Below are 26381 nucleotides of genomic sequence, written 5' to 3' on the forward strand. Positions count from 1 at the left end.
ATTATTTTAATTAATTTAGTTTGTACGGAGCGCTGCCTTTAATTTTACTTATACTGGCAATCATCTCTGGAGTGATAATGCTGTTTTTCTGTTATTACCATATCTACCGTCTTTACAAATCTCGGAAGAACTTCAAAAAATTTAAAAACAATTTGGACGTATTGGAAGAAGTTTTTGCGTGATTGTTAATAGTAGTTTAACTAATTGACAGTAGTTAGATTTAACTTAAATTGCACGCGCACCACAAACGGCAGTTTTTTTTCGTTTTAAAGCGCCTGATTTAGACATAATTTTACTTTGAATTTAGTTAAAAGGTTTTGAAGAAAAATCGCACATTATCTCTATTATATTGATTACTGTTTATATTTTTACATTATTTGCTATCTAGTTTTACCTAAAAATGTATTTTTATTTTAAAATTTAGTTTTTAATTTTCAGAGCGTTGTTTATTATTGGCATGTAATAATGTACTAATGAAAATTAGATGAGCAGCACAAATATAAATAACAAACAAAAAACAAACAAAAACACAAACAAACAAATAAGAATTAAACAACAAAAAAACATTTAGGCATTTATTTACATTTATGCATTAATTAATGTTTAAAAATCAAAATTTATGAATTGCATACAAGTAGTCATCGCAAAAATATTTTATATGACGTCATCAACTTATGACGTCATCGCTGATGCAGCAAGGTTGCCTGTTTTCCGTTGGCGGGCCAGAATCTTCTCTTTCGGAATGGTTATCATATCTCTAGCCTGGCCGAGCATGTACATGAAATTTATGAACATTGTAGAAACGTTCATCTTCATTCCATATTCACTGGTGCTATAGTCTTGGGGAAATGTGTGGTGGTAGTTATGGAAGCCTTCTCCTGTAAAATCATAAAGTTAAATGAAAGGATTTCAAGTAGAATTTAAAAAAAACCTTTTGCCTAGTGCTTGTCCATATAACTGAAAATCGTTTTAACAAATGAAATTTTTACCGAAATTCAAGACGAATTTATTTAGAAATTAAAAGTCATTTTTTTGGAAAGGTTGAAGTAAAAGAAGGTTTATAGAAAATTATTTTTTGTTTTTTTTAATCGAAAAGTTTTGGGTTTGAGCCGCACCAATGCCACATTATTCGTCCTTGAGCCCGGCGTTAACAAATAGCTTAAACACACTAAAAGGTTTTGGGTTCGAGCCGCACCAATATCACACTACTTGCCCTAAACCCCGGCATTTACAGATAGCTTAAACACACCAAAAGGTTTCGGGTTCGAGCCGCATCAATGTCACGTTATTCACCCTTGAGCCCGGCGTTAACAGATGGCTTAAACACATCACAACAGCACACCCTTTCCCAATATAAAACTACAAAAACTTATCACTAAAAGATTATACGGAAAACAGCATTTACCAAATATGTAATAACTGATATCTTACCATAAGCAAAGATTGTCACAAAGAGATTCTGGGCTGGATTGATTCTAGTATCATACGGTTTGTTGCCCCAGAAATGCGCAGCGCTGTTCACTAAAAATGTCGTATTAAGAGCTAGTATGTATCTCAGCATGGTAATGTAGTAAGTGTTAGAAAAAGTCTCGTCCCAAAAGTACATTGGAATACCCATTGGAAGAAGAAAACACCAGATTGCCCCCCAAAGATGGTAATAACTAAAATTAAAAAGAAAATGTAAGCAAATTTTAAAAAGTTACCACATTTTTTGTAAATATTTATCCTCGATGTAGAAAGGTCGACTTCACGACCTAAACATAGAGTAACATTTGTTACCCCAACCCAGTCTTGAGTTGACTTTTACATTTTGGGATATTATTGATTATAATTGACCGATAATTAATCTGCTGATTGGTTTTTGATTCAGCAAGAAAATATATTGTTTATAGCGTCTTAGTCAAATGCTCTACAGCATGGAAGCAGGCAAAATTGAACCCCAGACCTCATGTAGTAAAGCCAAGTGTTTAAACCACTAATTAGGGTCGTATAAACTTAAAATAAAACAAATAAATTACTGGTGTTGTGACATCACAATCTTGTCGCTCTTCAAATCGCTTAAATCAATTCCATTTCCCTTTTCCAAAACGTCAGGATGTTTGTGAACCATCAGCCATCCGATATGACAGAAGAAAAATCCCCGGTTCGCGTTGTGTGGGTCCGCACTTGTGTCCGAATATTTGTGGTGGGTTCGGTGGTCACGGGCCCAATGATAGATCGAATTCTGATGTTAAAAAAAAATAAACATTAAAAAAATTTAAAAAATATATTAATTTTTTAATACTTAATTTTAACAGGCAAGTAAGGTTTGTATTGCAGAGTAGTTAAAGTACTGGGCACCACTACTTGGGATTTTCGGTTAGATTCCCACTGCTTTCCTTTTTTAATTTTTAACACTTTTTGTTTATAGATTTTTTTATTAAGTAAGGGTGTGCTGTTGTGACGTGTTTAAGCTATCTGTAAACGCCTTGCTTAAGGGCAAATAGTGTGGCATTGGTGCGGCTTGAACCCGAAACCTTTGGTGTGTTTGAGCTATCTGTGAACGCCGGGTTTAAGAGCGAATAATATGGCATTGGTGCGGCTCGAACCCCAAACCTTTTGGTGTATATAAGCTATCCGTAAACGCCGGGCTCAAGAGCAAATAGTGTGGCATTGGTGCGGCTCGAACCCAAAACCTTTTGATGTGTTTAAGCTTTTCATAAACGCCGGGTTTAAGGGCGAATAGTGTGGCATTGGTGCGTCTCGAACCCGAAACTCCTAAGGTACACCACCCTATATAGTACTTTTATTTCGTAGCCCCCTTTAGAACTTTTACTGAATAAAAATTAGATTTAAAATCTACCTGTAACGCTACAGAATTGAAGCAAGCAAGTAGAAATCGAAGTGGTGTCGAAGCTTTGTAAGAACGATGGGACCAAAGTCGATGGACCCCACATGTTATCCCAATATGCCCCATACTAAAGAATATGAAGTCTGTAAAATAAAATTTTTTAAGCATTTAAAAATATTTGATAAACAATTAGTAAAATTTAAATAACTGTGTCACATATTAAAACATTTTTTAGAGCTAAACATTTTTTAGAGCTAAACATTTTTTAGAGCTAAGGCCGACTTTACGGTCTAAACATAGAGTAATATTAGTTACACTGACCCAGTCTTAGGTTTCCTTCGACATTTTTAATTATAATGGCTGTTTTTTTTAGCTTAGCAAAAGTTTATACCGTTTAAAGCACTTTACCGAAAGGTGCTACATCATGACAGCAGTGGGAATTAAACCCAAGACCATATGTAGTAGTAAAGCCAAATGTTCTTTCTAACCACTACACCACGCTGCCATTTTTGTTTGTTATTTTTTCTTCAGTTAAGCATAGGTTTATACCGTTTATAGCACTTTACTTGAGGGCGCTACAGCATGACAGCAGTGGGAATCGAACTCAGGACTTCATAAATTAGTACAGCCAAGTATTCTAACCACTACACCACGCTGCCAGTTTTTTTTAATATTTTATCTAATAATATATTCATAAAAAATAAAAACTTACTTGTAAGCAAAGTACCAGGATGTACATCAAATATAATGTACAATCCGTAAGCTGCCATGGAATGCATCACAATGAACCTCATCACGTTAAACGGGATCACCTCGTTTGGCTTCCTCATCATTTTCTTTCCATTCGAGAACACATGAAGTCTCTCTTTGCTAAAGTCTTCGCTGAGGTCTGTTCCGTCTAAGTATTTATCGGCCACTTGGTTCTCAGCTATCGGGTTTTCGACTCCCATTTTTTGTTTTCAGTTTTAGATAAATTTGTGTTAAAAACAACTAAGCTAAAAAAGAAAAAAAAAAGTTTTTTTTATCATATTTATTTTATTGAAAAAAAGCCGACTTTACAGTCTAAGCATAGAGTAACATTAGTTACCCTGACCCAGTCTCAAGTTGACTTAGGCAGTTCTGAATATTCTTGATTAAAATTGTTCAATAATTAATTTGTAGATTATTTTTCAGTGAATGAAAATTTATGTCGTTTTACATAAGAACTCTAGAAAATAGAAGCCGTGGGGATTAAACCCAGGGTCTCATGTAGTATAACCAAGTGTTTAAATCACTAAACAACGCTCCCGCAGATTAAGATTCAAAAAATTTGTCCCAAAAATACTAAACTACATCGCAAGTGATTCGAATTTAAAGTCATAATTTTTTACTTTTTTTTCAACAAATTTTCTTTCTTATATACCCTTGTTTGACCTTGGGGTGTTAAATTTATTAATTTTAGGAGATTTTTTGGAAAGGTTTGCCGACCTTGTGCAAAAACTTTGTTAACCTTGATATTATATATATTGTATATAGTTCGTGCAATTTACTAGTTTTACGATAATTTCACATTTAAACAAGCGCTCAACTAATTTTAAGAGATCATAAATTGTCAAAAAAATCAACAAATATAAATTATAAATTTTCGTTAAATGGTTTAGATTTATTGTTATTTACCAAATTATGACAAGACGTTGTTTCAACCAAGGACAGATATGACTTAAGTATACATAGCATTAAATATTGTGTGTATTCCTATAAATTGTACTTTTCTTAAAGCATATTGAAGGTAATCTTTATTTGTTTGGGTTTTAATTTTCAGATTATATAGGATATTGCAAAAATCTTTTTTATTTGCATACTAATTCTTCGCAATAAAATAAAGCGATTTTAAAAAATTTGGTGCTTCTTTTTTTACATATTAGATTTATGTAAAAATTGCGTTAAATAAATGTTAATATATACAAATATAATAAACAAATTAACAATGCTTAAAGAAAATTTAAAGTAATTTTTTTTTGTATATTTTTATCCTCGATGTGGGAAAGTCGAATGCGCGACTTAAACATAGAGTAACATCAGTTAATCCGACTCAGTCTCGGGTTGTCTTTATTAGTTTGGGATATTATAGATTATAATTGCCCGGTAATTATTCTGCTAATTAAGTGCTGGCTCAGCAGGAGTTTATACCGTTTATAGTGCCTTACTCAGGGGCGCTACAGCATGAGATCAGTGGGGATTGAACCCACGACCTCATGTGTGGTGTAGCAAGTGTTCTTACCATTACACCACACTGCCGGTTAATTTACATTTAAACTGCATTGAAAAATAGTAACAAGTCAGTACAAATAAATTAAATTTAAAATTTCAATTAATTAGAATATTGAATAATTAAATAGCTAACAAATTCTATTAAAATTTTAAATTTTAATAAAATTGTCGTTGTCAAAATTTTGTTAACTCTTATATAACGTGTAAGAACTCAAAAAAAATAAATACGCAATTTTTTCTGACATATTACCGAATTAATTTAACCGAATCGACATTTGACCGACAATAAAACATTTATATTAACCCCTTTATCTTGGAAATACCCTTTAATTTCTAAAAAAAATTAGCCCAAAATTTTGGTGAAATGTCCCTTTAAAATTATAGTTTTTTCGGGAATATGTCAATTCGGTAAAAAGGTTTTCGGTAATACAAACAAATTATATAATTAATTATGACGTAAGAGAAGCCGCCACGTGCTCTAAATTCCCGGTTCTGCCTTGTCGTGCCCGAATAACCTTGGTAGGAATGGTCGTTAGATGGGAGGCAAGACCAAATTTTGCCATAAAATTGATAAAAGCTGTTGTGATGTTGTATTTTATGCCGAATTCGCTTGTCCTATAATCTTGTGGGAATACGTGGTGGTAATTATGGAACCCCTCACCTAAAAATATTATTTTAAAAATGTCAGACTTCTTGATTTTAAAATCAAAGTTATTTAAAAAATCAATTTTAAATATTGAATTTTAAAATTTTACACTTTATTTTTTATGTTAAGTTGTTGGAACACTTGGCTTCACTACTTAAGGTCCGGAGTTTGATTCCCACTGCTTCCATGCTGAAGTTTTACTTAAATAAAGTACCATAAACAATATGAACTGCTGATAAGCCAAAAAAACAATCAGCAGATTTATTATCGGACAACCAAAATCAATAATATCCAAAACTGGCAAAGTCAACTTAAGACTGGGTCATCAGGGTAACTAATGTTCATCTATATTTAAACATAATGATATAAACGTATACATAATACATGTTTGCTATGACCCAATATTAAACAAAAAAAAGCCTGCTTAAGCAAAATGCATGATTATTATTTGCACTACAGTAACCCCAACTTATAATGATGTAATATAATACGCGCCACTTCAATATGTATTTAAATTAGGCGACAATTGCTTTGCCAAAGATGCGCCATAAGACTATGAAGTTTAATACAATTGGCAGTTAGTTTGTTGACATTTTAAAAATAATCAAAAATTAAGATGGTGTTGTATGCTAAAGAAACCGTTTAAGGACCGTAAAATACAAGAGATCTAACATTTTAACAGCTATGAAATATCAGTTTGTAATTTTGCCGATTTGTTAAAATTTTTGTCGAGCCGACATTTTTTATTTACCTTTGGGTCTTATTTAAACTTTTGAATCTCAAAATAAATCTTTTTCTAAATATAAACGTCGGACTTTGCTCGAATTTCGAATATAAATTTATTTATTCTGTCGAAATATATTTTTTTTTTATATATTAGCAAATATTATTCACAAAATCAACATGGGTATATTATTAAAGTTTGAGTTGACTTAGTATTTGTGTCTATCTATGAGTAAATAGAACTGTTATAAAAGGTCTTAGGTTCGATTCTTACCGATGTCGTATTGCAAATGCACTAGGTCGGGGTTAAAAAAAAAATTTAAGAAATTTTTTTTTTTCGATTAAAAATAAATCGATAAAAAACGTTTTTTTTCATATCACCTTAAGTTATAAGTTAATTGGGCAAGGGCGTGCTGTTGTGACGTGTTTAATCTATATTTAAAAAGCCTGGCTTAAAGGCAAATAGTGTGGCATTGGTGCGGCTCGAACCCCAAACCTATCGGCTCATAACCCAATGCCATAACCGGTATACCACACTGCCAAATGTGGTGCAAACAATGTATCAGTGTTTTTCGCTATTTAAAGGCTAGTTTGTATGAGTTCAACCTTTAGTTATACTTTAAATTTACGGTAAAAATATATTTACGATCTTACCAAACGCAAGGAAGGTGACCAGCATATTCTCGGAAGGGTTAATTGATGTATCATAAGGTTTGTAGCCATACATATGAGCTGCGCTGTTTACCAAAAACGTAGTGTTCAAAGCAAGAATGTATCTCAACAAGGTAATGCAAAACGAAGCAGTTACAGCCTCGTTCCAAATATAAACTGGAATAAATATCGGCAAAGCCAAACACATGATAGTTCCGCAAACATGGTAGTTCCTGAAATGCAGGTTAAAATTTACAGCTTAACTACATGTTTATTGACTTATAGGTTTACTTTATAAATAAGTTCTAAGTTTTATGATGCGCACTTTTTAAGCTTACTCGTTAATTATGGCTTTTTTTATAGCACTTGACTTTTCAAGGTAACACAACAAAATTGTTTCTGATTTTTTAGTAAAGACGGGTTTTCTAATTCAGCTTTGCAGTTTACAAAAACAAGATCGTTTTGCAAATGTGGGATTTCAAGGCTATAGGGTTTTAAATAACATTTTTTATCCAGACCCAGTCTCGAATCGCTCTTGCAGAATTTTTATTTTATTTTTTCTAAGTTTTTACTTGGTTATTTTGCTAGGCGGGATCTAACCCAGGACCCTTTGTGGCGGCCATATCGATAGCTGGAATCAAACCTTGGACCCTATGTAGCCGGTATTGCTATAGTTGGAATTAAACCTTGGACCCTATGTAGCCGGTATTGCTATAGTTGGAATTAAACCTTGGACCTTATGTAGCCGGTATTGCTATAGTTGGAATTAAACCTTGGACCTTATGTAGCCGCTATGGCTATAGTTGGAATTAAACCTTGGACCTTATGTAGCCGCTATGGCTATAGTTGGAATTAAACCTTGGACCTTATGTAGCCGCTATGGCTACAGCTGGAATCAAACCTAGGGCCCTTTGTGGCGACCATGGCGATAGCGGGAATCGAACCTTAGACCCTATAAAGCCACTATGGCTATAGTTGGAATCGAACCCAGGGCCCTTTGTAGCGGCCACAGTGATAGCTGGAATTAAACCTGGGACCCTATGTGACGGCAAAGGTGAAAGCGCCAATAGAACCCAGGACCCTATGAACAAACCATGGTCGCACTTGGAATTGAACCCAGGACCCCATTCACCCAACATGGTTGTAGTTGGAATCAAACCCATAACATCATGTAGCTATTATATTCTTACCTATGTTGAAACATAACAACTTTGTCTTCTTTTAAATCGCTCATATCGATGCCCCGCCCCTTCTCTATGACGTCATCGTGCTTGTAAACCATCAGCCAGCCGATGTGGCTGAAGAAAAACCCCCGGTTCGCGTTATGGGGGTCCGCGTCGGTCTCCGTGAACTTGTGGTGACATCGGTGGTCACGTGACCAGTCAAAAATCGAATTCTAAAAAAATAAAAAAATTTTAACAAAAAATCTGACATTTTATCGACTATAACGTTTTGCCAAAAATCGCATGATCGCAAACCGCCATTTTTTCGAAAATAAGACATTTTTTATTAACTCCTTTTCACCCTAACCCCTCTCCTTCAAATACCCTTTAATTTTCGTAAAAATCTTTCTTAAACTCGGTAAAAATTACTATTTTTGGCATATGTTTGTACTCTTATTAATATTTAAATAAGTGCACTTATTCTATTTCAGTAATTTAATAATATACCGGCAGCGTGGTGTAGTGGTAAGAACACTTGCCACACCACACATGAGGTCGTGGGTTCAATCCCCACTGATCACATGCTGTAGTGCCTTTGAGTAAGGCGCTATAAACGGTATGAACCCCTGCTGAGCCAGCACTTAATCAGCAGTATAATTACCGGGCAATTATAGTCTTTATAATAACCCAAACTGCCACAGGCAACTCAAGACTGCGTCGGAGTAACTTATGTTACTCTATGTTTAAGTCGCGCATTCGACTTTCCCACATCGAGGATAAAGATATATACAAAAAAAAATTAATATTAACATATGAAATGATTTAAAACATAAGGCTATAATTTTGCCATATTTCTAATTTCACTAACATATTCTTTATAGTGTGTTTTAAATAACATGCAGTCAACGGAGCGTAAAAGTACCCCTAAAAAAACAACAGTTTTACCTGTAAGGCTATACAGTTAAAAGTTGCAAGTAAAATACGAAGTGGGGTCGAAGCTTTATAGGAACGATGCGACCATAGCCTATGAACCCCTGCTGTTACCCCTATATGGCCAAGACTGAAGAACACCAGATCTGTAAAATATAAACAATATATAATACTGTTTTGGTTAGATTATCTTGCATGAAACGGCAAAAAGGAAACGGAAATTGTCAAAAGAGAAAATTGTGTATTGGCAATATGATAGTCCCTAGCAATAACCGATATAATTTAGTATAATATACCAACTCTTATAATTTTTTTATTTGGTCATTTTTTTAACAATAATTTGTTTTTGTTTAATAAATTAATAACATTTAATCTAACATTTTTAAATTACTATTTTTATGTAAGCCACAGAAAAAGTTTGGCAGCATGTTGTAGTGGTTAAAACAATTGAGTTTACTATATAAGGTCATGAGTTCGATCCTCACTGCTTCCATGCTTTAGTAACCTTTAGTAAGGTGCTATAAATGGCATGAACCCTTTCTTCCCGAAAACCAATCGGCAGATTAATTATTGCACTTTAAAAATTAATAATATTCTTAACTATCAAAGTTAACTCAAGACCGGGTCGGGGTAACAAATGTTTCTCTATGTTTAGGTTGTAAAGTTGGCCTTTCTATATTAGTGATAAATAATATACAAAAACACTTACTTAAAAGAATAGTAAATTTGTTGACTTGGAATATCATAGAAGCACCGTACAGCGCGATCAAATGCATGACAATAAACCGAAAAACGTTGAACCAAATTATTTGACCTCCTTTTCTTTCTGCTTTTTCAGTATTATTATTAACCGCCATCTTGAAATTTAAATATCTAAAGAAAAAACATATTTTTAAATCACCAAAAAATATTTTAAAGCACGTATTTTTCCTTTTTTTATTTAAATATAATTTAGCAATTACTTTTCAAGTAAAAAACCACAGATTTTAAATATTTATAGATATTTTTTTCTGATCAACTGCTTTTAATCTAGTTTATATAATTTCTTTGGCATACAATTTTTTCTTACAGCCAATCTGTTACACAATCAGTTCGTAACCTATCTTAACCACCGTTTCCTTTTTACCGATGACGTAATTTTTCATGGAGTAGCTTGCTAGCTCCCACTCGCGAACGAAAATAAGTGGTGTAAAAACGGAAAGAAAGTCAAATGCGCGACTTAAACATAAAGTAACATCAGTTACTCCGACCCAGTCTCGAGTTGCCTGTGACAGTTTGGGATATTTTAGATTATAATTGCCAGATAATTATACTGCTGATTGAGTGCTGGCTCAGCAGGAGTTCATACCGTTTATAGCGCCTTACTCAAGGGCGCTACAGCATGAGCTCAGTGGGGATTAAACCAAAGACCTCATGTGTGGTGTAGCAAGTGTTCTTACCACTACACCAAGCTGCCGGTTAACCAGAATATTTAGTGCTTATAGTTTATTGATGTATAATATACATATGTGTCTTAACCCATGTGACGTTTAGTGATTAAGACTATTTTTATATGATACCCAACAAAATTGTCGGATATATTAAGTTTAAAGCAAAACTTACTGTTCTAACAGGTAAACTTTGCTTTAGTAACACTCAGTTAACCTGTCTGTTTTTTGTAAGTGTTTGTCAGCCAATATCAACCGTTTCTGGCTGTTAAATTTTCAAAATTAACAACATAACCTTAATTTGTTAAAAAAAATTTTTAATACAACCTACCCAATTAAAAATACTTTAAAAGTAAAAAATGTCTTATATAATATGGCTAAATTTTGCTTTTTATGCTAAGTTTGTTTTCTGCAAAAAAAAATTAAAAAAAAAAGTACAACAAACGGCTCAGAAAGGGCAAAATAAGAATATTTTTCTATGTCTGCCAGCATATGAACTTACAACGATGACGTCGTGCGTCACGTGACTCGCAACCGTAGGGACTTTCCCTATTAACAATATTTTAACTGCAAATCCCGATATCTTAAAAACTACTTGACCAATTTTTAAAATAATGGTATCCTCGTTCAAGTTGAAAAAATTCAAACATAAATAAAAAAGAAACTCTGCAAGCAAACCATATTTTTCAAGTATTAGGTAAATTCAAAATATAGATGTATATACATATATATATATATTTTCCTCTAACCCAATACATGTTTTAATTTTAAATAATTTTTCTTATCTTATAAGGTCTAAAACTTTAAAATTAAATTTAATTAAAAAAAAGGGGAAGTCCCGTTTGTGATGACGTAGAAAGCACTGGCGTGTATACATCCACTACGCTACTTGGTACTTTCTACGTCACACGAAAAATATGGTAACCTGTTTTTTTATGTTAATCAATTTCCAGTATTTTTAAAAATTAAATTGTAAGTACCACAGACAAGGTTCTAAAGTCATTTTGTGATTCAATGTCAACCATACTAACGTGCTATATACATTACTTACAAAATTGCAAAACTCTCTAACATGACACTTTAACAAAGCGTTTCCGTATTTTTTTATATCAAATCTAAATATTTGTATGCTATATTTATTACTATAAAAAGTTTAACCCTGGTTTTTTAACCCCAATTAAGCTCTAGTCCTAACTAGTATGAATTTTGAGAAGGCTAGTGAGATTCGTGACGTCACGATATTTTGCGAAATCATAGATAGTTTATTAAACTACTAATAAAACAAAATTATAAAATTGTTTTACAAATTAACTTCTTTTAATAAGTTTATATCTTTTTTGGTTATTAAAGTTAAATATATGCGTATTTTTATAAATTAAAAAAAAAGAAATTTTGAGGATAAACGAAAAAATAAGTGTATATGGTTTATTAAACACATGACTTATTCCTAATTTGGAATTACTAGCTAACTAATTCCCAATAAAAATACAATGTTTTCCAACTGATTGCATTATATTCTATTTAAATACACGTTTCTATATTTTTAAAATCATAGCGGCACAGGTCGTTGGTTCAATCCTCTGTGATCTTATGCTATAGCGCCCTTGAGTAAGGCGCTATAAACGGTATAAACTCCTGCTTATAATCTATAATATCCCAAACTGCCACAGACAGCTCAAGAAATTCCTAAGCTAAAGAATTAAATGCCTTGGCCTTGCCTTTTATGCATTTAAACAGGACCTTTCTGTTGTTTATATAGTACTGTTTAATAACAAATTAGATTTTTGCTAGCTATGGTAACAAGGATTATGATAATAGAATGCCTATTTGTTTTTTTAACGAACTCTAAAGATATAAATTGTAACCTTTTCCGCATTGTATTAAAACACCATTTTATAAAAATAAAATATATCAGGTAATTTTACTAGAAAAAAATGCGAGATTTAGGGCAAAAGAGAATGAGTTTTAATGTGGCTTATATTTCAAAAAAATGTCGTAATTCAAAGCAAATTTTTATAAAAAATCCCTTCTAGTAAAGTTAAACACAATTTAAAATTCACCCATCGAAATGCAATAAATTACGAATTCTGTAATCCCCCCAATCATGTAATATCTTTTTTCTATAACCTATTCAAGGTTTTGTTACCTTTCTAAAACAAAAAAAAAACGGGAACAGAAAAAGGAAAAAATTCCGTTAAGTTTCATACTAGGGAAAGTACCACTCGCAAAAGAAAACTATAACATAACGTAATCGATAAAAACAAAAAAAAAATGGCGAATATAAAAGTCAAATTGTCGACGAGTTTAACTTTATTTTTGAAAGTGTTTTGGCTCGTAAACGTGTAAGGGCATTGCGATATTAGAACACCTATTTAGGTAAGTTTTTTCTTATTAATAATGCTTTAAATACTTAACTGGAAGGGTCTGAGCGTGGTGTAATGGTTATATGTTAGAACACTTGGCTTTACTACATGAGGTTCTGGATTCGATCCCCACTGCTTTCATGCTGCAGCACCCTGAAGTAAGGCGCTATAAACGGTATAAACTTCTGCTGAGCCAATATTTAGTTAGCAGCATAATTACCTGGCAATTATAATTAACCGTCAGCGTGGTGTAGTAGTAAAAACACTTGCTACACCACCATAAGGTCGTTGGTTTAATCCCCACTGCTCTCATACTGTAGCGCCTTTGAGTAAGGCGCTATAAACGTTATAAACTCCTGCTGATCCAACATTTAATCATCAGCATAATTATCAGGCAATTGTAATTTCTATAACTCGGAACTCGAGACCGGGTCAGATTAACTGATGTTACTCTATGTTTGGGTCACGCATTCGACCTTCCCACATCAAGGATAAAAATATATACATAAAATAAATTTATAACATCCAAAACTGCTAAAGTCAACTTAAGACTGGGTCGGGGTAACGAATATTACTCTATGTTTGGGTCTTAAGTCAACCTTTCCACATCGAGGATAAATATATACGTATATATATTTCACGGATTAATTCAATATTTTTTTTGACAGTAAGGAAAATTTACCTAATGGCGGCTTCGAAAATTAAAGATGAAGATTTCAAATTGCCGTTGAGACAATGGTTGATAAAACAAATTAACAGCAAAAATTTTTTGGAGTTAGACTGGTTAGATGAAAACAGAAAAACTTTCAAAATACCATGGACAGCAAAGCATTACCCTAACTGGGAGGAACACTTTCAAATATTTATTGTAAGTTGTTAAAAATTTTACTAAATCTGTTTTTAATAAAATAATAATGGAATGGTGTAGTGATTAAAACACTTGGGTTTATTTTATAAGGTCCGGGGTTTAACTCCCACTGCTTCCATGCTGTATTGCCCTTGAGTAAGGTGCTATAAACGGTATAAACTTCTCCTAAGCCAAAAAAACGATCGGTAAATTAATTAACGGGCAACTATAATTAAAAGGTAACTTGAGACTGGGTTGGAGTAACAAACCGACAGCATGGTGTAGTGGTAAGAACACTTGCTACACCATCATGAGGTGGTGGGTTCAATTCCCACTGCTCCCATTCTGTAGTGCCCTTGAGTAAACTGTAAAAACTCCTGCTGAGCCAGCAATTAATTAGCAGCATAATTACCGAGCAATTATAGTTTATAATATTTCAAACTGCCACAGGCAACTCGAGACTGGGTTGGAGTAATTGATGTTACTCTATGTTTAGGTCGCGCATTCGACCTTCCCACATCGAGGATAAAGATATATACAAAAAAAAATGTTATGTTAAAAATAAATTAAAGATGCTAATATTTTTTGAATCACTTTCAACAATTTTTTTTGTTCTATTAATTAAGGCGTGGTCACAACATCGCGGATCCTATGACCCTACCAATATTGACGAAAAAAAATTAAAAGGGAATTTTCGATGTGCTTTGAATAAGTCAGACGATTTCGAAGAATTGAAAGAAGAAAGTAAACTAAAACAACAGACAAATAATTACAGAGTTTATCGAGTATTACAACCTGCTGAAGTTATAGGTACTAAACTATTCTTTTGTACCCTTAAATTATGCTTCACTACCTAAGGTTCTGGGTTCAATCCCCACTAACTTAATGCTGTAGCACCCTTGAGTAAGGTGTAATAAATGGTATAAACTTCTGCTGAGCCAAAACCAATTGTAGGAATAATTATCAGGAAGTTATAATCAATAATATTCCAAACTTTCAAAGTTAACTCGAGACTGGGTCAGGGTTACAAATGTCCCTCTATGTTTGGACCGTAAATTCAATTTTTTTAGATTGAGGATAAACAATTATAAAAAATAAAAATTTTGATGTATTTATAATTTCTAGCAATCAAAGAAAAAAATCGAAAAAGAAAACTTAGCACTAAAAAGCAGCCAAACAGTTTAACAAACCCACCAAATGAAAAAATACCAACCACAGGTAAAAACCTAACTAAAACTAAAAACTTTAATTATATATCAATTTTTTTTTTATTGTTAAAATAAAAAACCTTTTTTTTATTGTAGAATCAAGTGCTGTTGGTACCAGCAATTGGTTTTCTGAAAATCCAAACATTATAGCTGTTGACCCGGTAAATCAATTTTTTAGTATTCACACATTTTAGCGTTTAATCTCGTATTGGCATGAAGCCGTGGGTTTGATCCCCACTGCTTCCATTCTGTAGCATCCTTGAGTAAAGTGCTATAAACGGTATGAACTCCTGCTGAGCCAGCATTTAATCAGCAGCATAATTACCGGGCATTTATAGTCTCTATAATATCCCAAACTGCCACAGACAACTCGAGACTGGGTCCGGGTCACAAATGTGACTCTTTTGAGACTTGGTTGGAGTAACAAACCGGCAGTGTGGTGTGGTGGTAAGAACGTGAAGTCAACCTTTACCACATTGAAGACAAAGAAATATAAATTTTTATGTATTTTTAGAACGTCTCTCCTTCAACATATGAAGATACTGGATTTACACTTTTTAATAATCCTTTAGCAACACCACAATTAGAAATTATTGGTCCCGCAGATTTAAATTTAATTGGTACCAATATGAACGAGCTAAACCATAACTTACATCTACAAAATAACTCTAATTTACCAATGAGTTCGAGTAATATGTACTACAACAATAATATACCACCAGCGCAGGGTGACAGTATGGGTATGCAGACGGGTAATAATATACAAGCACCTTTTCAGACAAACCCAGTAGCGGTAAACAATTTTACCCCAGTTCAGCAGATTTCCGATTCTAATTTTTCCCCTCAACCTTTGTCCCCAAGTGATTATGTTATAATGGAAAGTCCCGGAGGTAATAAATGTTCTTTAAATTTTTTTTTAAGAAATGATTTAACTTTTATATTTCTAATAATAGGTTACTTTTTATTATTTTTTTGTATATATCTTTATCTTCGATGTGGGAAGGTCGAATGCGCGACTTAAACATAGAGTAACATCAGTTACTCCAACCCAGTCTCGAGTTGCCTGTGGCAGTTTGGGATATTATAGAGACTATAATTGCCCGGTAATTATGCTGCTGATTAAGTGCTGGCTCAGCAGGAGTTCATACCGTTTATAGCGCCTTACTTAAGGGAGCTACAGCATGAGAGCAGTGGGGATTAAACCCCAAACCTCATGTTGTAAAGTCAAGTGTTCTGACAACTACACCACGCTGCCATTAATTACTTTTATTACCCTAAAACTTTTGAAAATTTCTTTTAAAATTTTTTATAAATTGTTAGTTTTTAAAAAAGACAATTTTTTTTGTTTACTTAGGAATTCAGACAATAAACCAAACACCAGCGGCCAATTCAAACCAGAATGAAATCGCAGACCAGACCTTGAAACAATTTCTTGATATTAACCAAGTACCAGGTAAAAACAAATAAAAAAAAAATAATTATTTATTTTATAAAAATACTAATTTCTTTATAACAAAATTTGTTTCTGGTATATTACTGAAAATCATTTGAACAAAAACCATTTGCCCGAAAATGCAATTTTATCGACTATGGGGCATTATTTTCTTACCTTTTTCTACCCCAACCCCCATCTGGGAATTTTTTTTTTAAGTTTAACCGGCAGCGTGGTGTAGTGGTAAGAACACTTGCTACACCACACATGAGATGTGGGTTCAATCCCCACTGATCTCATGCTGTAGCGTCCATGAGTAAGGCGCTATAAACGGTATGAACTCCTGCTGAGCCAGCACTTAATCAGCAGTATAAATATCGGGCAATTATAATCTATAATATCCCAAACTGCCACTGGCAACTCGAGACTGGGTCGGAGTAACTGATGTTACTCTATGTTTGAGTCGCGCATTCGACTTTCCCACATCGAGGATAAAGATATATACAAAAAAAAACATTTATATTTACATTCATTAGACTTATTAATCAAACTTTTAACTTACATTTAAAAAAGGATGAGATTGGTAAAGAAATTTGTTTTTTTATAAAGTTGAACTGCTGTCAATGTTTCATATTCACGCCAAGTACGACAAAACCATCATGCTATCCAAGGATCATGATTTAAACGATAAAACCCGACTTTTGTATGGAGCTTCTAACCTGCAAAAAGCAATTTACGATGCTTTGTCCACAAAGAAAAATGTCCAGGGGCTTTTCGATCTTCCTTACATTGAGCTGCCGGAATACTCCGGAAAAAATAAACATATTCCTACAATCCTTGAGAAAACGGATCTTGGAATAGTATTTTCCTTTAAAAACGGGGTTTTGTATGGCCAGCGCTTTTGTCAAAGTCAGGTTTTCTACTACAACAACCTAACATCCAATCCGGAAGCAACAAAAATGAATCGAGGAGAAGAAACGGAGCTTTTCTCCTTCAAGAGCTACATCACTAAACTCCTGAAAACGTATAAGGAGAACCACAGCAAAAGGTTAGAGGTAGATAGTAGCGTGACCCTAGTCATTGGAGTTAAACCAAATTTAAAAGTTAAGCAGCATTATCCAGTAACCCTAATTCTTGAGCCAATGTTAGAGAAGAATTTGCAGAATATTTTCAATCCCGGTGGAACCTCTTTAGCAATGAGTGATGCCAATTCATTGGATAACCTAATAAGGGCGGTGTCTTGGCTGAAAACCTAAAAAAATGTAAAATTTTTAACCCTAAAAACTTACAAGAAAAAATGGTAAACTCTAATTGGAAAAAATTGAGAAAAAAATTGTTAATTTTTTTATATTTTTTTGCCTTAAGTAATAATTTAAATAAGCAATAAAGGTAATACACTTAGATAATAGAGAAAAATTTCTATATTTTAGTAATTTTTAGTTTTTTTCCTGCATGCCTGTTTTACGTTCATTTTTTGTATATATATTACCAAGTATTCAGTTTCTTAGTACGTTTTAAATGATAGTATTGTATTATATTTAGTACATCAATTTTGTTTTCTTGTAATTCTATATAGTTCAATGTATATAATACCTTAACTGAATGTATGTTATATATAATGGTGTAATTTTGTTCTAAATTTTAATAAATAGAAGTTAAGGACTTTGGGTATTTTTAAACATCATCTTAAGGTAATAGGTTTTATATTTTATTGTAAAAAGGTGAGCTGTTGTGACGTGTTTAAGCTATCTGTCTCAAGGGTTAATAATGTGGCATTGGTGCGGCTCGAACCCCAAACCTTTTGACGTGTTTAAGATATCTGTAAACGCCGAGCTCAAGAGCAAATAGTGTGGCATTGGTGCGGCTCGAACCCATAACCTTTTGACGTGTTTAAGCTATCTGTAAACGCCGAGTTTAAGGGTGAATAGTGTGGCATTGGTACGGCTTAAACCTGAAACCTTTTGGTGTGTTTAAGCTATCTGTAAATGCTGGCCTAAAGAGCAAAAAATGTGGCATTGGTGCGGGTCTAACCCAAAACCTTTTAACGTGTTTGAGCTATCCGTAAACGCCGGGCTCAAGGGCAAACGATGTGGCATTGGTGCGGGTCTAACTCGAAACCTTTTGGTGTTTTTAAGCTATCTGTAAACGCCGGGCTTAGAGAGGGGAAAATGTGGCATTGGTGCGGCTCGAACCCGAAACCTTTTGGCTTGTAGTTCAATACATTGAAAAAAATGGCTTATCGATTTTCTTTTTTAAAAATGTTTGTTTTTCGTAAGTACGTTGATAAAATAAAAAATCCCCGAACGATGTATTAAAATTTCGCGGGTTTTTCGTTTGAAAAAGGCAGAAACGAAATTTTAATTCGCCGGTCGGGAAAACACCGAAAGCAATCGAAAATTTCTGTAACAAATTTCTCTTGTAATTACACAACAATGTTGGTGTTACGTTACACTCAATTTACAAAGTAAAAAAAAAACAACATAACTCTATAACAATATGGCGAACAAAAAGTTATTTTAAATTCGGGGCACTTAATTAATAAATTTTTTCACATTGGTGTTCAATTAAATGAAGTACTACATTGATTTTAGAACATTTTTTTGTAGATATCTTTATTCTCGATGCGGGAAGGTCGAATGCGCGACTTAAACATTCTATAGATTGACAACATCAGTTACTCCGACCCAGTCTCGAGTTGCCTGTGGCTGTTTGGGATTGTATAGACTATAATTCCCCGATAATTATACTGCTGATTAATTGCTGGCTAAGCAGGAGTTCATACCGTTTATAGCGCCTTACTCAAGGGCGCTACAGCATGAAAGCAGTGGAGACTGAACCTCATGTGTGGTGTAGCAAGTGATCTTACCACTACACCACGCTGCTGGTTATAATATCCCAAAACTACCAAAGTTAACTAATAACTGGGCGGGGGTAACAAATGTTACTCTATATTTAGGCTGTAAAGTCGACCCCACACCAAGGATAAACTAGATTTATTTAATAAATAAAATATGGTTCGAAATCATTTAATCATTTTTTAAATTAATCTCTATTAATAATTAAAGTTATGCATAAACATAACTTAATTTAAAATATTGACTAAATTAATAAATCAAATATTACGTATTTAATTATTAGACTAAGAAAATTTCAGAACAAAATTATTTTAAAGGTTTTAAAATATCTTTAATTTTTCAATCCACAAACAATTAATTAAATATACTCAACAAACAAAAATTAATTTTTCAACCCAGTTTTAAGTTGTTGATATCAGAATATACATTAGACAAAGTTTTAAATGCCTAAAATTGATTTTTGATTTTTAATAATGAACAAGCATTTAAATATAATAAATAAACAAAAATAATGTAATTTTGCTTCGTATTTGGACAATATAATAGTGTCATCACAAGCACAACTAACACACAATAACAAAATAATACGATAAGCTAACATCAGCCAATACTAAAACAATGGTCATCATGCTTTAGTTGCTAGAACATATCGGCATTTAAAATGTTGTTGAAGATATTTACTGCTAACTTACAAACTTTAACGATTGGTTATGTTTTTAATATTAAAGTAACAGTAAAACATCAAACCTGTAACAAATCGAAACCGCCAGCACGGGGTGGGGTACCTGGATCTCCTCCATTCCTTTCGGTCTCCGCCCGCCCCCATTCGAAACACTCTGCACCTTGAAAGCTCCAGGAAGAGGACCCAAAACTCCCATTCGGAGATGCGGCGCGGGGTAGGAAAGGTTTCTTTCGCAACGTTATGATATCCTGAAACGTCATGTCTGGTATAGTGTCGTGCTGTTCTACAGGCTGTAGAACTGTAAAGTATATCCACTACATTACCAACTAACTATAGTGCGATCAAAATATTTAGTTGCACAAGTTATAAATTAATCTAAAGTAACGGAAACAAAGCTATGGTAGTTACAAACGCATACATTGATTCTAGTCACTCGAAGATCAATTAGTAATATTCATGTGACATTAATGCAATACTACTAGTAGTACTAGTTATCTAAACCCGGTCGGTGGGGTGATAAACTAGTTAATTGGAAAGCATAAGGAACAAAATGGTTACATAATTATACGTCTTTGTTTGGTTGACATACGAAATATTGCGCACCACAATTTGTGATTTTTATGTTATTTTTTATTAAACTGATACTTTAACCAAGTTTTATTATTTATTATTTTAATAAACTACGTACATGTTATGTAATTCACAACCTGTTTAAGAATCATAACTACCTTTTTAGGATTGCAGTTTTAACATAATTGCCAGGTTACCATTAAAAAGCGGTCGTGCCTTCTCTGCAAACGTTTAGGACTTTATAGAACAGGCATGACCTTTTGTTAATTTATTTTTGCTATTTTTGTTGTTGAATATTTATTAAAAATAAAAAAAAAACTTATTTTGAGTTTTATATTAATAAAATAATAATAAAATAGTGTTTGGACACTAACAAACATTGGATTTCGATTTATTAAAATTAAGAAAAGGGAAAAATATAATTTACTATTGCTTTAACATAGGTCTGTTATCAAGCATAGAAACTTAAAATTTTCCACTAAGCGAGGCGCAAGGAACGTGACGTCATTATTAGTGCGCCTCCTCGAAAAATTCTTCTACCAAGAGGTCTCGTGTGCAAATTTTAATTAGTTAACACGTGCAGACTAAACAGAGATTTTATTACCAAATAAGGTTATAAAATGTAGATAAATCCAGCTGTAATTTATCAATTAAGCGAGGAGAATGCGACGTCTTAATTGGTGCGTCTCCCCGAGAAATTCCTTTAAAACGCGAAGTTGCATCGCAATCTAAAATATCTGATGTTGCAACATAATGCGCGATGTTAACGCACGTATAAGTTGTTTAGTCTTAATTTAAGACGTTGACTGTTACAAATAATTTTTAAAAAGTAAATAAACATTTACATATTATAACAGGTTATTAGTTTGTGTTGTTATATTAACGTTTTAATGAATTGTTTAGAAGATTTAGGCAAATATATTTTGAGTGACAGCTTGAAAAGCGCTTTCCACCGCAAGAGGTGTCGTGCACGTACACTCATGTCACTGAACACGCGCAGAGTCACGTGACTTGGTGTTTCGTGGCAAATTTGAATTGATATCGGAATTTTAGTTCCTTCTAGATGGACTTTCGAGGTGAGTAGACATGTTTTTATTAGTGATTTATAGTTAGGTTTTTAAAGTAAATTTTAAGCGATTTTAATTTTTTTTAGAAAAGTTTGTGAAGTTGGATTTGCTTTTGTGACACATCTTGTATCCAAGTTTTCTGAACATTGTTTCAGGTATGTTAACCTTCATTTAATAACTAATTTTATAATAATAATAAAAAAAATTTAATGTTATAAATATAAGTATTAATTTATTATACTTGACAATAAAATAGTAGTTTTTTTTTAATTAAAAACTTATGAACATTATTAAGCCTGTGTTGATGCGCAGGTACTCCCAAAAAGTAGTTAAACGAGGTATTTATTAAATATATAAATAACTGTACATTTGGCTTAAATAAAGAAATCTGGCACTAGGTATTAAAAATGAACATATTTTAAAATTGTTGGCACAAAAAAAATAACAATTATACATAAATAATATTTGGCATTTGAATTGACATAATTTAATGTTGTTCGCACTAATAGAATTGAAAAGTGACATAATTTAAAAAATTTTGGCACGATTCGACATATCATAAAAATGACATTTGAAAAAAACTTAATTTTAAGTAGGGTTTAGTGTTTATCACCCTTTTCTAAAGAATACTTTCAATGCAGAGAAAATGGAATTGATTTGGATTCAATGAATGGAGGAAAAAGGTAATGGCAGGAATTGGAGGAATGGAAAGTTGATGGAATCATAAAAAGTCTCCCTTGCAACTAGCAAGGGGGGAGTTAAATCAGAACTCAGGACTCGGAAGATAACTTGGAGCAGATTGGATCATATTTTAAACTTAAAAAAAACTCAGGACCTTATTGAGTTAAGGTCTGTAGGGCCGTAGGTTTTCACGTGCCTGATTTTTTATATGTACTGCATAATTGAGCGCTTTAAATTTTCACCGGTTAAAATTTTCACGTGTCTGCATTTTCTTTTTATTTGTGACTGGTTAAAAACTCATAATTTGCGCAATAAAAGTAGTATAGTTGACACAGTCCCAAGTGTGTTTAGGTTTCTGTGTGATCATAATTATATTAAACGGGACTGTTTAATGGGTTTTTAGATGTTTTGGCGCATGTAATATATAGTATTATAGAATAGGTTTTGTAAAACTAGGCCTATGTGTGTGTTTTGTGTATTTTATGCAAAAGAAGAACTCCCAAAATAGTCTCAGGACCTCACTTCAACTTGCCGAACTTAAAAAAAACAGTCTCAGGACCTCATTCAACTAAAGGTGGGCTATAGAGCTTCAGGTCTGTAGGGCTGTAGGTTTTCATGTGCCTATTTTTTTATATGTACTGCATAATTAAGCGCTTTTAAAGTTTTTTCACGGGTTAAAAGTTTGTAGTATCACGTGTCTGCTTTTTATTTTATGACTGGTAAAAACTCATAATTTTGCGCTTTAAAAGTAAATTTGCGCTTTAAAAGTATACACAGTAAACACTAAATTAAACATGCAGAAAAAACACAAAATTTTCCAATTTCTCTCTTTTATTTTTTGCAGGCGCTTCTTATTTCCTTCTACCTTTAAACATATTATTTACCTTCACAGGGGCCTCCTAAACCATTTGTTTTATTTCCTTACAGGGGCATTAATAACTAAAACCATAATTTTTCTTTTCAGGGGCCTTAAAAAAACTAAAACCTTAATTTTTCTTTTCAGGGGCCTTAAAAAAACTAAAACCTTAATTTTTCTTTTCAGGGGCCTTAAAAAAACTAAAACCATGATTTTTTTTCAGCGGCAAAAAAATTATAAATTTTGTGGACGGAGTCCAAAATAACATACACAGTAAACACTAAATTAAACATGCAGAAAAAACACAAAATTTTCCAATTTCTCTCTTATTTTTTGCAGGCGTTTCTTATTTCTTTCTACCTTTAAACATATTATTTACCTTCACAGGGGCCTTCTAACCGTTCATTTAATTCCTTACAGGGACATTACTAACCAAATTATATTTTTTTTTCAGGGGCCTTTAAAAACTAAAACCATTTTTTCCAGGATTTTTTTCAGGTTAGATTACCAAAAACAAATTTAAACATTCTGTTTTTTATTTTTAGATGCTGGTTGAATATTTCGTAGAGCTCGTCGATTTGTTTTTGGCCAATTTTAATTTGTTCTTTATTTTTAGAGTTCCTGTTACAAGAAAACTTCAATTTAACTTTTTTATTTTTCCTGCAGGGTAGATTACCACAAACAAATACTAACTTTGTTCTTTATTTTTAGATTCTGGTTGACGAGCAAAAATGAAGTTGTATCCTTTTTTATTGTTATTGTAAAACGTCACTAACACAAAACAAATAACTAACTTTATCTTAATCGAAACACTTTTAAACACGATCAAATATTTAAAACCAGACCTTAAATATGTTTAAGCAATATTCTAATCTCTATTATTTTTACAGGAAAAAAGGCTGGATCGTACTTACTCTTTCGTCGAGGGGTCTATCAACTGTTTTTGCCGAGGGTCCAGCCATTTCGTTGTGCCAAAGGTCCAGCCATTTTTTGCTGCGGGATCAGTAAGCTGCTTTTGTCAAGGGGCCAGTCATTCTTTATTACGGAGGGACCAGTCAGCTGTTTTTCCTGAAGAGTTGCCCCTTTGGACGGGGTTTTACTTTCCCGATGTACAGATCAAAAATAAATCGTACTAACAGACAATTATTATGTAGAAGTTTAATTCATAAAAAAACTTCTGTATCAAAAACTGGACATTAATGTTAAATTCCAGTAATATTTTGCATAGTTTATGTATTATTTTGCAAGTTACATTTACAGCTTTTTTTATATATTTATATATACATAAAAACATTATTTTTTATTGCAAAGTAGTTGTACTACTGGCCATGTTAATTGTATGTATTTCAGTATTTTTTGTACTCGTGTAATTTACTTTGTTACTTAGATTTTTATACTGTGTTGTATGTTTATTTATTTTCAATTTTTTATTCTCGATTGTAATGTATTTTTATATTTCATATACAATTTTTTTATTTATATATATTACTTGTCCAATTTATCGTCATTTATATAAAGTAATTCAATTCGTTAACCATTTTTCAATGTCATTTATAAGTGTTTTTATTCTTTGCCTTGTGTGTTTTACATTGGTCTTTTTCTTTTTTGCAATGTCTAAATAAAAATATATAAACAGTGTTATTATTTAACTACTTTAGTCTCCCTCTTTCTGGCACCATTTATAAATATCTCCCAATATCATGAAAATAACTTAAACTTTGTCCCGATAACATGAAAAATAACTTAAACTTTGTCCCGATAACATGAAAAATAACTTAAACTTTGTCCCGATATCATGAAAAATAACTTAAACTTTGTCCCGATAACATGAAAAATAACTTAAACTTTGTCCTGATAACATGAAAAATAACTTAAACTTTGTCCCGATATCATGAAAAATAACTTAAACTTTGTCCCGATAACATAAAAAATAACTTAAACTTTTTCCAATTAACATGAAAAATAACTAAATGTTGTCCAAATAGCTTAAACTTTGTCCTGATAACATAGAAAATAACTTAACATTTGTCCCAATAACATGAAAATAAATTAAAATTTGTCCAAATTAACATGAAAAATAACAACTTTGTCCCAATATCATGGAAAATAACTTAAACTTTGTCCCAATATCATGAAAATAACTTAAACTTTGTCCCAATATTACAGAAAATAACTTAAACTTTGTCCCAATATCATGAAAATAACTTAAACTTTGTCCCAATATTACAGAAAATAACTTAAACTTTGTCCCGATATCATGAAAATAACTTAAACTTTGTCCCAATATTACAGAAAATAACTTAAACTTTGTCCCAATATCATGAAAATAACTTAAACTTTTTCCCAATATTACAGAAAATAACTTAAACTTTGTCCCGATATCATGAAAATAACTTAAACTTTTTCCCAATATTACAGAAAATAACTTAAACTTTGTCCCAATATCATGGAAAATAACTTAAACTTTGTCCCAATATCATGGAAAATAACTTAAACTTTGTCCCAATATCATGGAAAATAACTTAAACTTTGTCCCGATAACATGAAAATAACTTAAACTTTGTCCCAAAACATGGAAACTCACTTTTTAACTTTGTCGATAACATGAAAAATAACTCGAAAATGGAACAATTATCATCGAAATAACTTATCAAAAAATTATGTAAAATTTATCATAAAAAATCATGCTAAATATAACCTTTTAATATAGTTATATACACCAGAAATTATATTTAATTAACAAGTTTTTCCCATGTATAAATTAATACATTAAACTCAAGGCCAGGTCAAAGAAAAACAATATATTTTGATATTTAATAAGTCCAATAAAGAATGTGTTTAGGAAAATTAAACAGCATCTTTCAAAAAAACTAAAGAAATGGTGTTAAGAGCCCTCCAGTTTATTAACTATTGTTTTATAAGTCATAAAACTATATTTAAGAGTTATATTAAGATATAATTTAAGGAATAATGTATAAACAATGTGTTTGCATTGTATTTCTGTTAATGGTTATTCAAAAAATTAATGCTCATTAAGCATTGCACTTTATTTAACAAAGCGTTTCTATAACTTTTTATACCAAATTAAAATTTTTGTATTCTCGATTTAATTTTGTTGTAAAGCCTAACCCTGAATTTCCTAACCCTAATCGAGCTCAAGCCCTAGCTCATGCGATTTCAAAATGAAAAGCAAGATTCGT

At 32.3% G+C, this 26381-nt stretch overlaps 3 protein-coding genes across 3 annotated transcripts; 1 reads left to right on the forward strand and 2 right to left on the reverse strand.

Annotated features, from left to right (window-relative positions):
* Positions 1 to 672: 672 nt before the first annotated feature.
* Positions 673 to 3780, reverse strand: LOC145760320 (acyl-CoA desaturase 1-like). The gene is made up of 5 exons (XM_082574185.1): positions 3543 to 3780; positions 2843 to 2973; positions 2019 to 2224; positions 1432 to 1661; positions 673 to 878 (listed from the first exon to the last, which is right to left on the reverse strand). The coding sequence occupies exons 1-5, from the start codon at positions 3778 to 3780 to the stop codon at positions 673 to 675; spliced, it is 1011 nt and encodes a 336-aa protein (XP_082430311.1).
* Positions 3781 to 4653: 873 nt separating this feature from the next.
* On the reverse strand, positions 4654 to 10061 carry LOC145759062 (acyl-CoA Delta-9 desaturase-like). The gene is made up of 5 exons (XM_082572793.1): positions 9903 to 10061; positions 9209 to 9339; positions 8291 to 8496; positions 7104 to 7333; positions 4654 to 5741 (listed from the first exon to the last, which is right to left on the reverse strand). Exons 1-5 carry the CDS (start codon positions 10048 to 10050, stop codon positions 5530 to 5532), a joined length of 927 nt encoding a protein of 308 aa, XP_082428919.1. The 5' UTR covers positions 10051 to 10061; the 3' UTR covers positions 4654 to 5529.
* Positions 10062 to 12855: 2794 nt separating this feature from the next.
* LOC145759263 (uncharacterized) lies at positions 12856 to 18105 on the forward strand. The gene is made up of 8 exons (XM_082573044.1): positions 12856 to 12996; positions 13652 to 13851; positions 14457 to 14640; positions 14956 to 15048; positions 15135 to 15199; positions 15553 to 15928; positions 16393 to 16491; positions 17080 to 18105. Exons 2-8 carry the CDS (start codon positions 13669 to 13671, stop codon positions 17724 to 17726), a joined length of 1647 nt encoding a protein of 548 aa, XP_082429170.1. The 5' UTR covers positions 12856 to 12996; positions 13652 to 13668; the 3' UTR covers positions 17727 to 18105.
* The last annotated feature ends 8276 nt before the right edge of the window (positions 18106 to 26381 follow it).

Source organism: Corella eumyota, chromosome 7 (genome assembly GCF_963082875.1).
Source record: "Corella eumyota chromosome 7, kaCorEumy4.1, whole genome shotgun sequence".
In the NCBI taxonomy this organism is placed as follows: Eukaryota; Metazoa; Chordata; class Ascidiacea; order Phlebobranchia; family Corellidae; genus Corella; species Corella eumyota.

Bases quoted from the DNA above. Each gene is read 5' to 3' on its own strand.
- LOC145760320 (XM_082574185.1), bottom strand. From the start codon at position 3,780: ATGGGAGTCGAAAACCCGATAGCTGAGAACCAAGTGGCCGATAAATAC. The intron at 2,225-2,842 runs GTAGATTTTAAA...TTTTAACATCAG, and splicing joins TCAATTCTGTAGCGTTACAG to AATTCGATCTATCATTGGGC. The intron at 879-1,431 runs GTAAGATATCAG...ATGATTTTACAG, and splicing joins TGTGACAATCTTTGCTTATG to GAGAAGGCTTCCATAACTAC.
- LOC145759062 (XM_082572793.1), bottom strand. From the start codon at position 10,050: ATGGCGGTTAATAATAATACTGAAAAAGCAGAAAGAAAAGGAGGTCAA. The intron at 9,340-9,902 runs GTAAGTGTTTTT...TATATTTTACAG, and splicing joins CAAATTTACTATTCTTTTAA to ATCTGGTGTTCTTCAGTCTT. The intron at 5,742-7,103 runs GTAAGATCGTAA...TAATATTTTTAG, and splicing joins GGTCACCTTCCTTGCGTTTG to GTGAGGGGTTCCATAATTAC.
- LOC145759263 (XM_082573044.1), top strand. From the start codon at position 13,669: ATGGCGGCTTCGAAAATTAAAGATGAAGATTTCAAATTGCCGTTGAGA. The intron at 14,641-14,955 runs GTACTAAACTAT...TATAATTTCTAG, and splicing joins ACAACCTGCTGAAGTTATAG to CAATCAAAGAAAAAAATCGA. The intron at 15,049-15,134 runs GTAAAAACCTAA...TTTTTATTGTAG, and splicing joins TGAAAAAATACCAACCACAG to AATCAAGTGCTGTTGGTACC.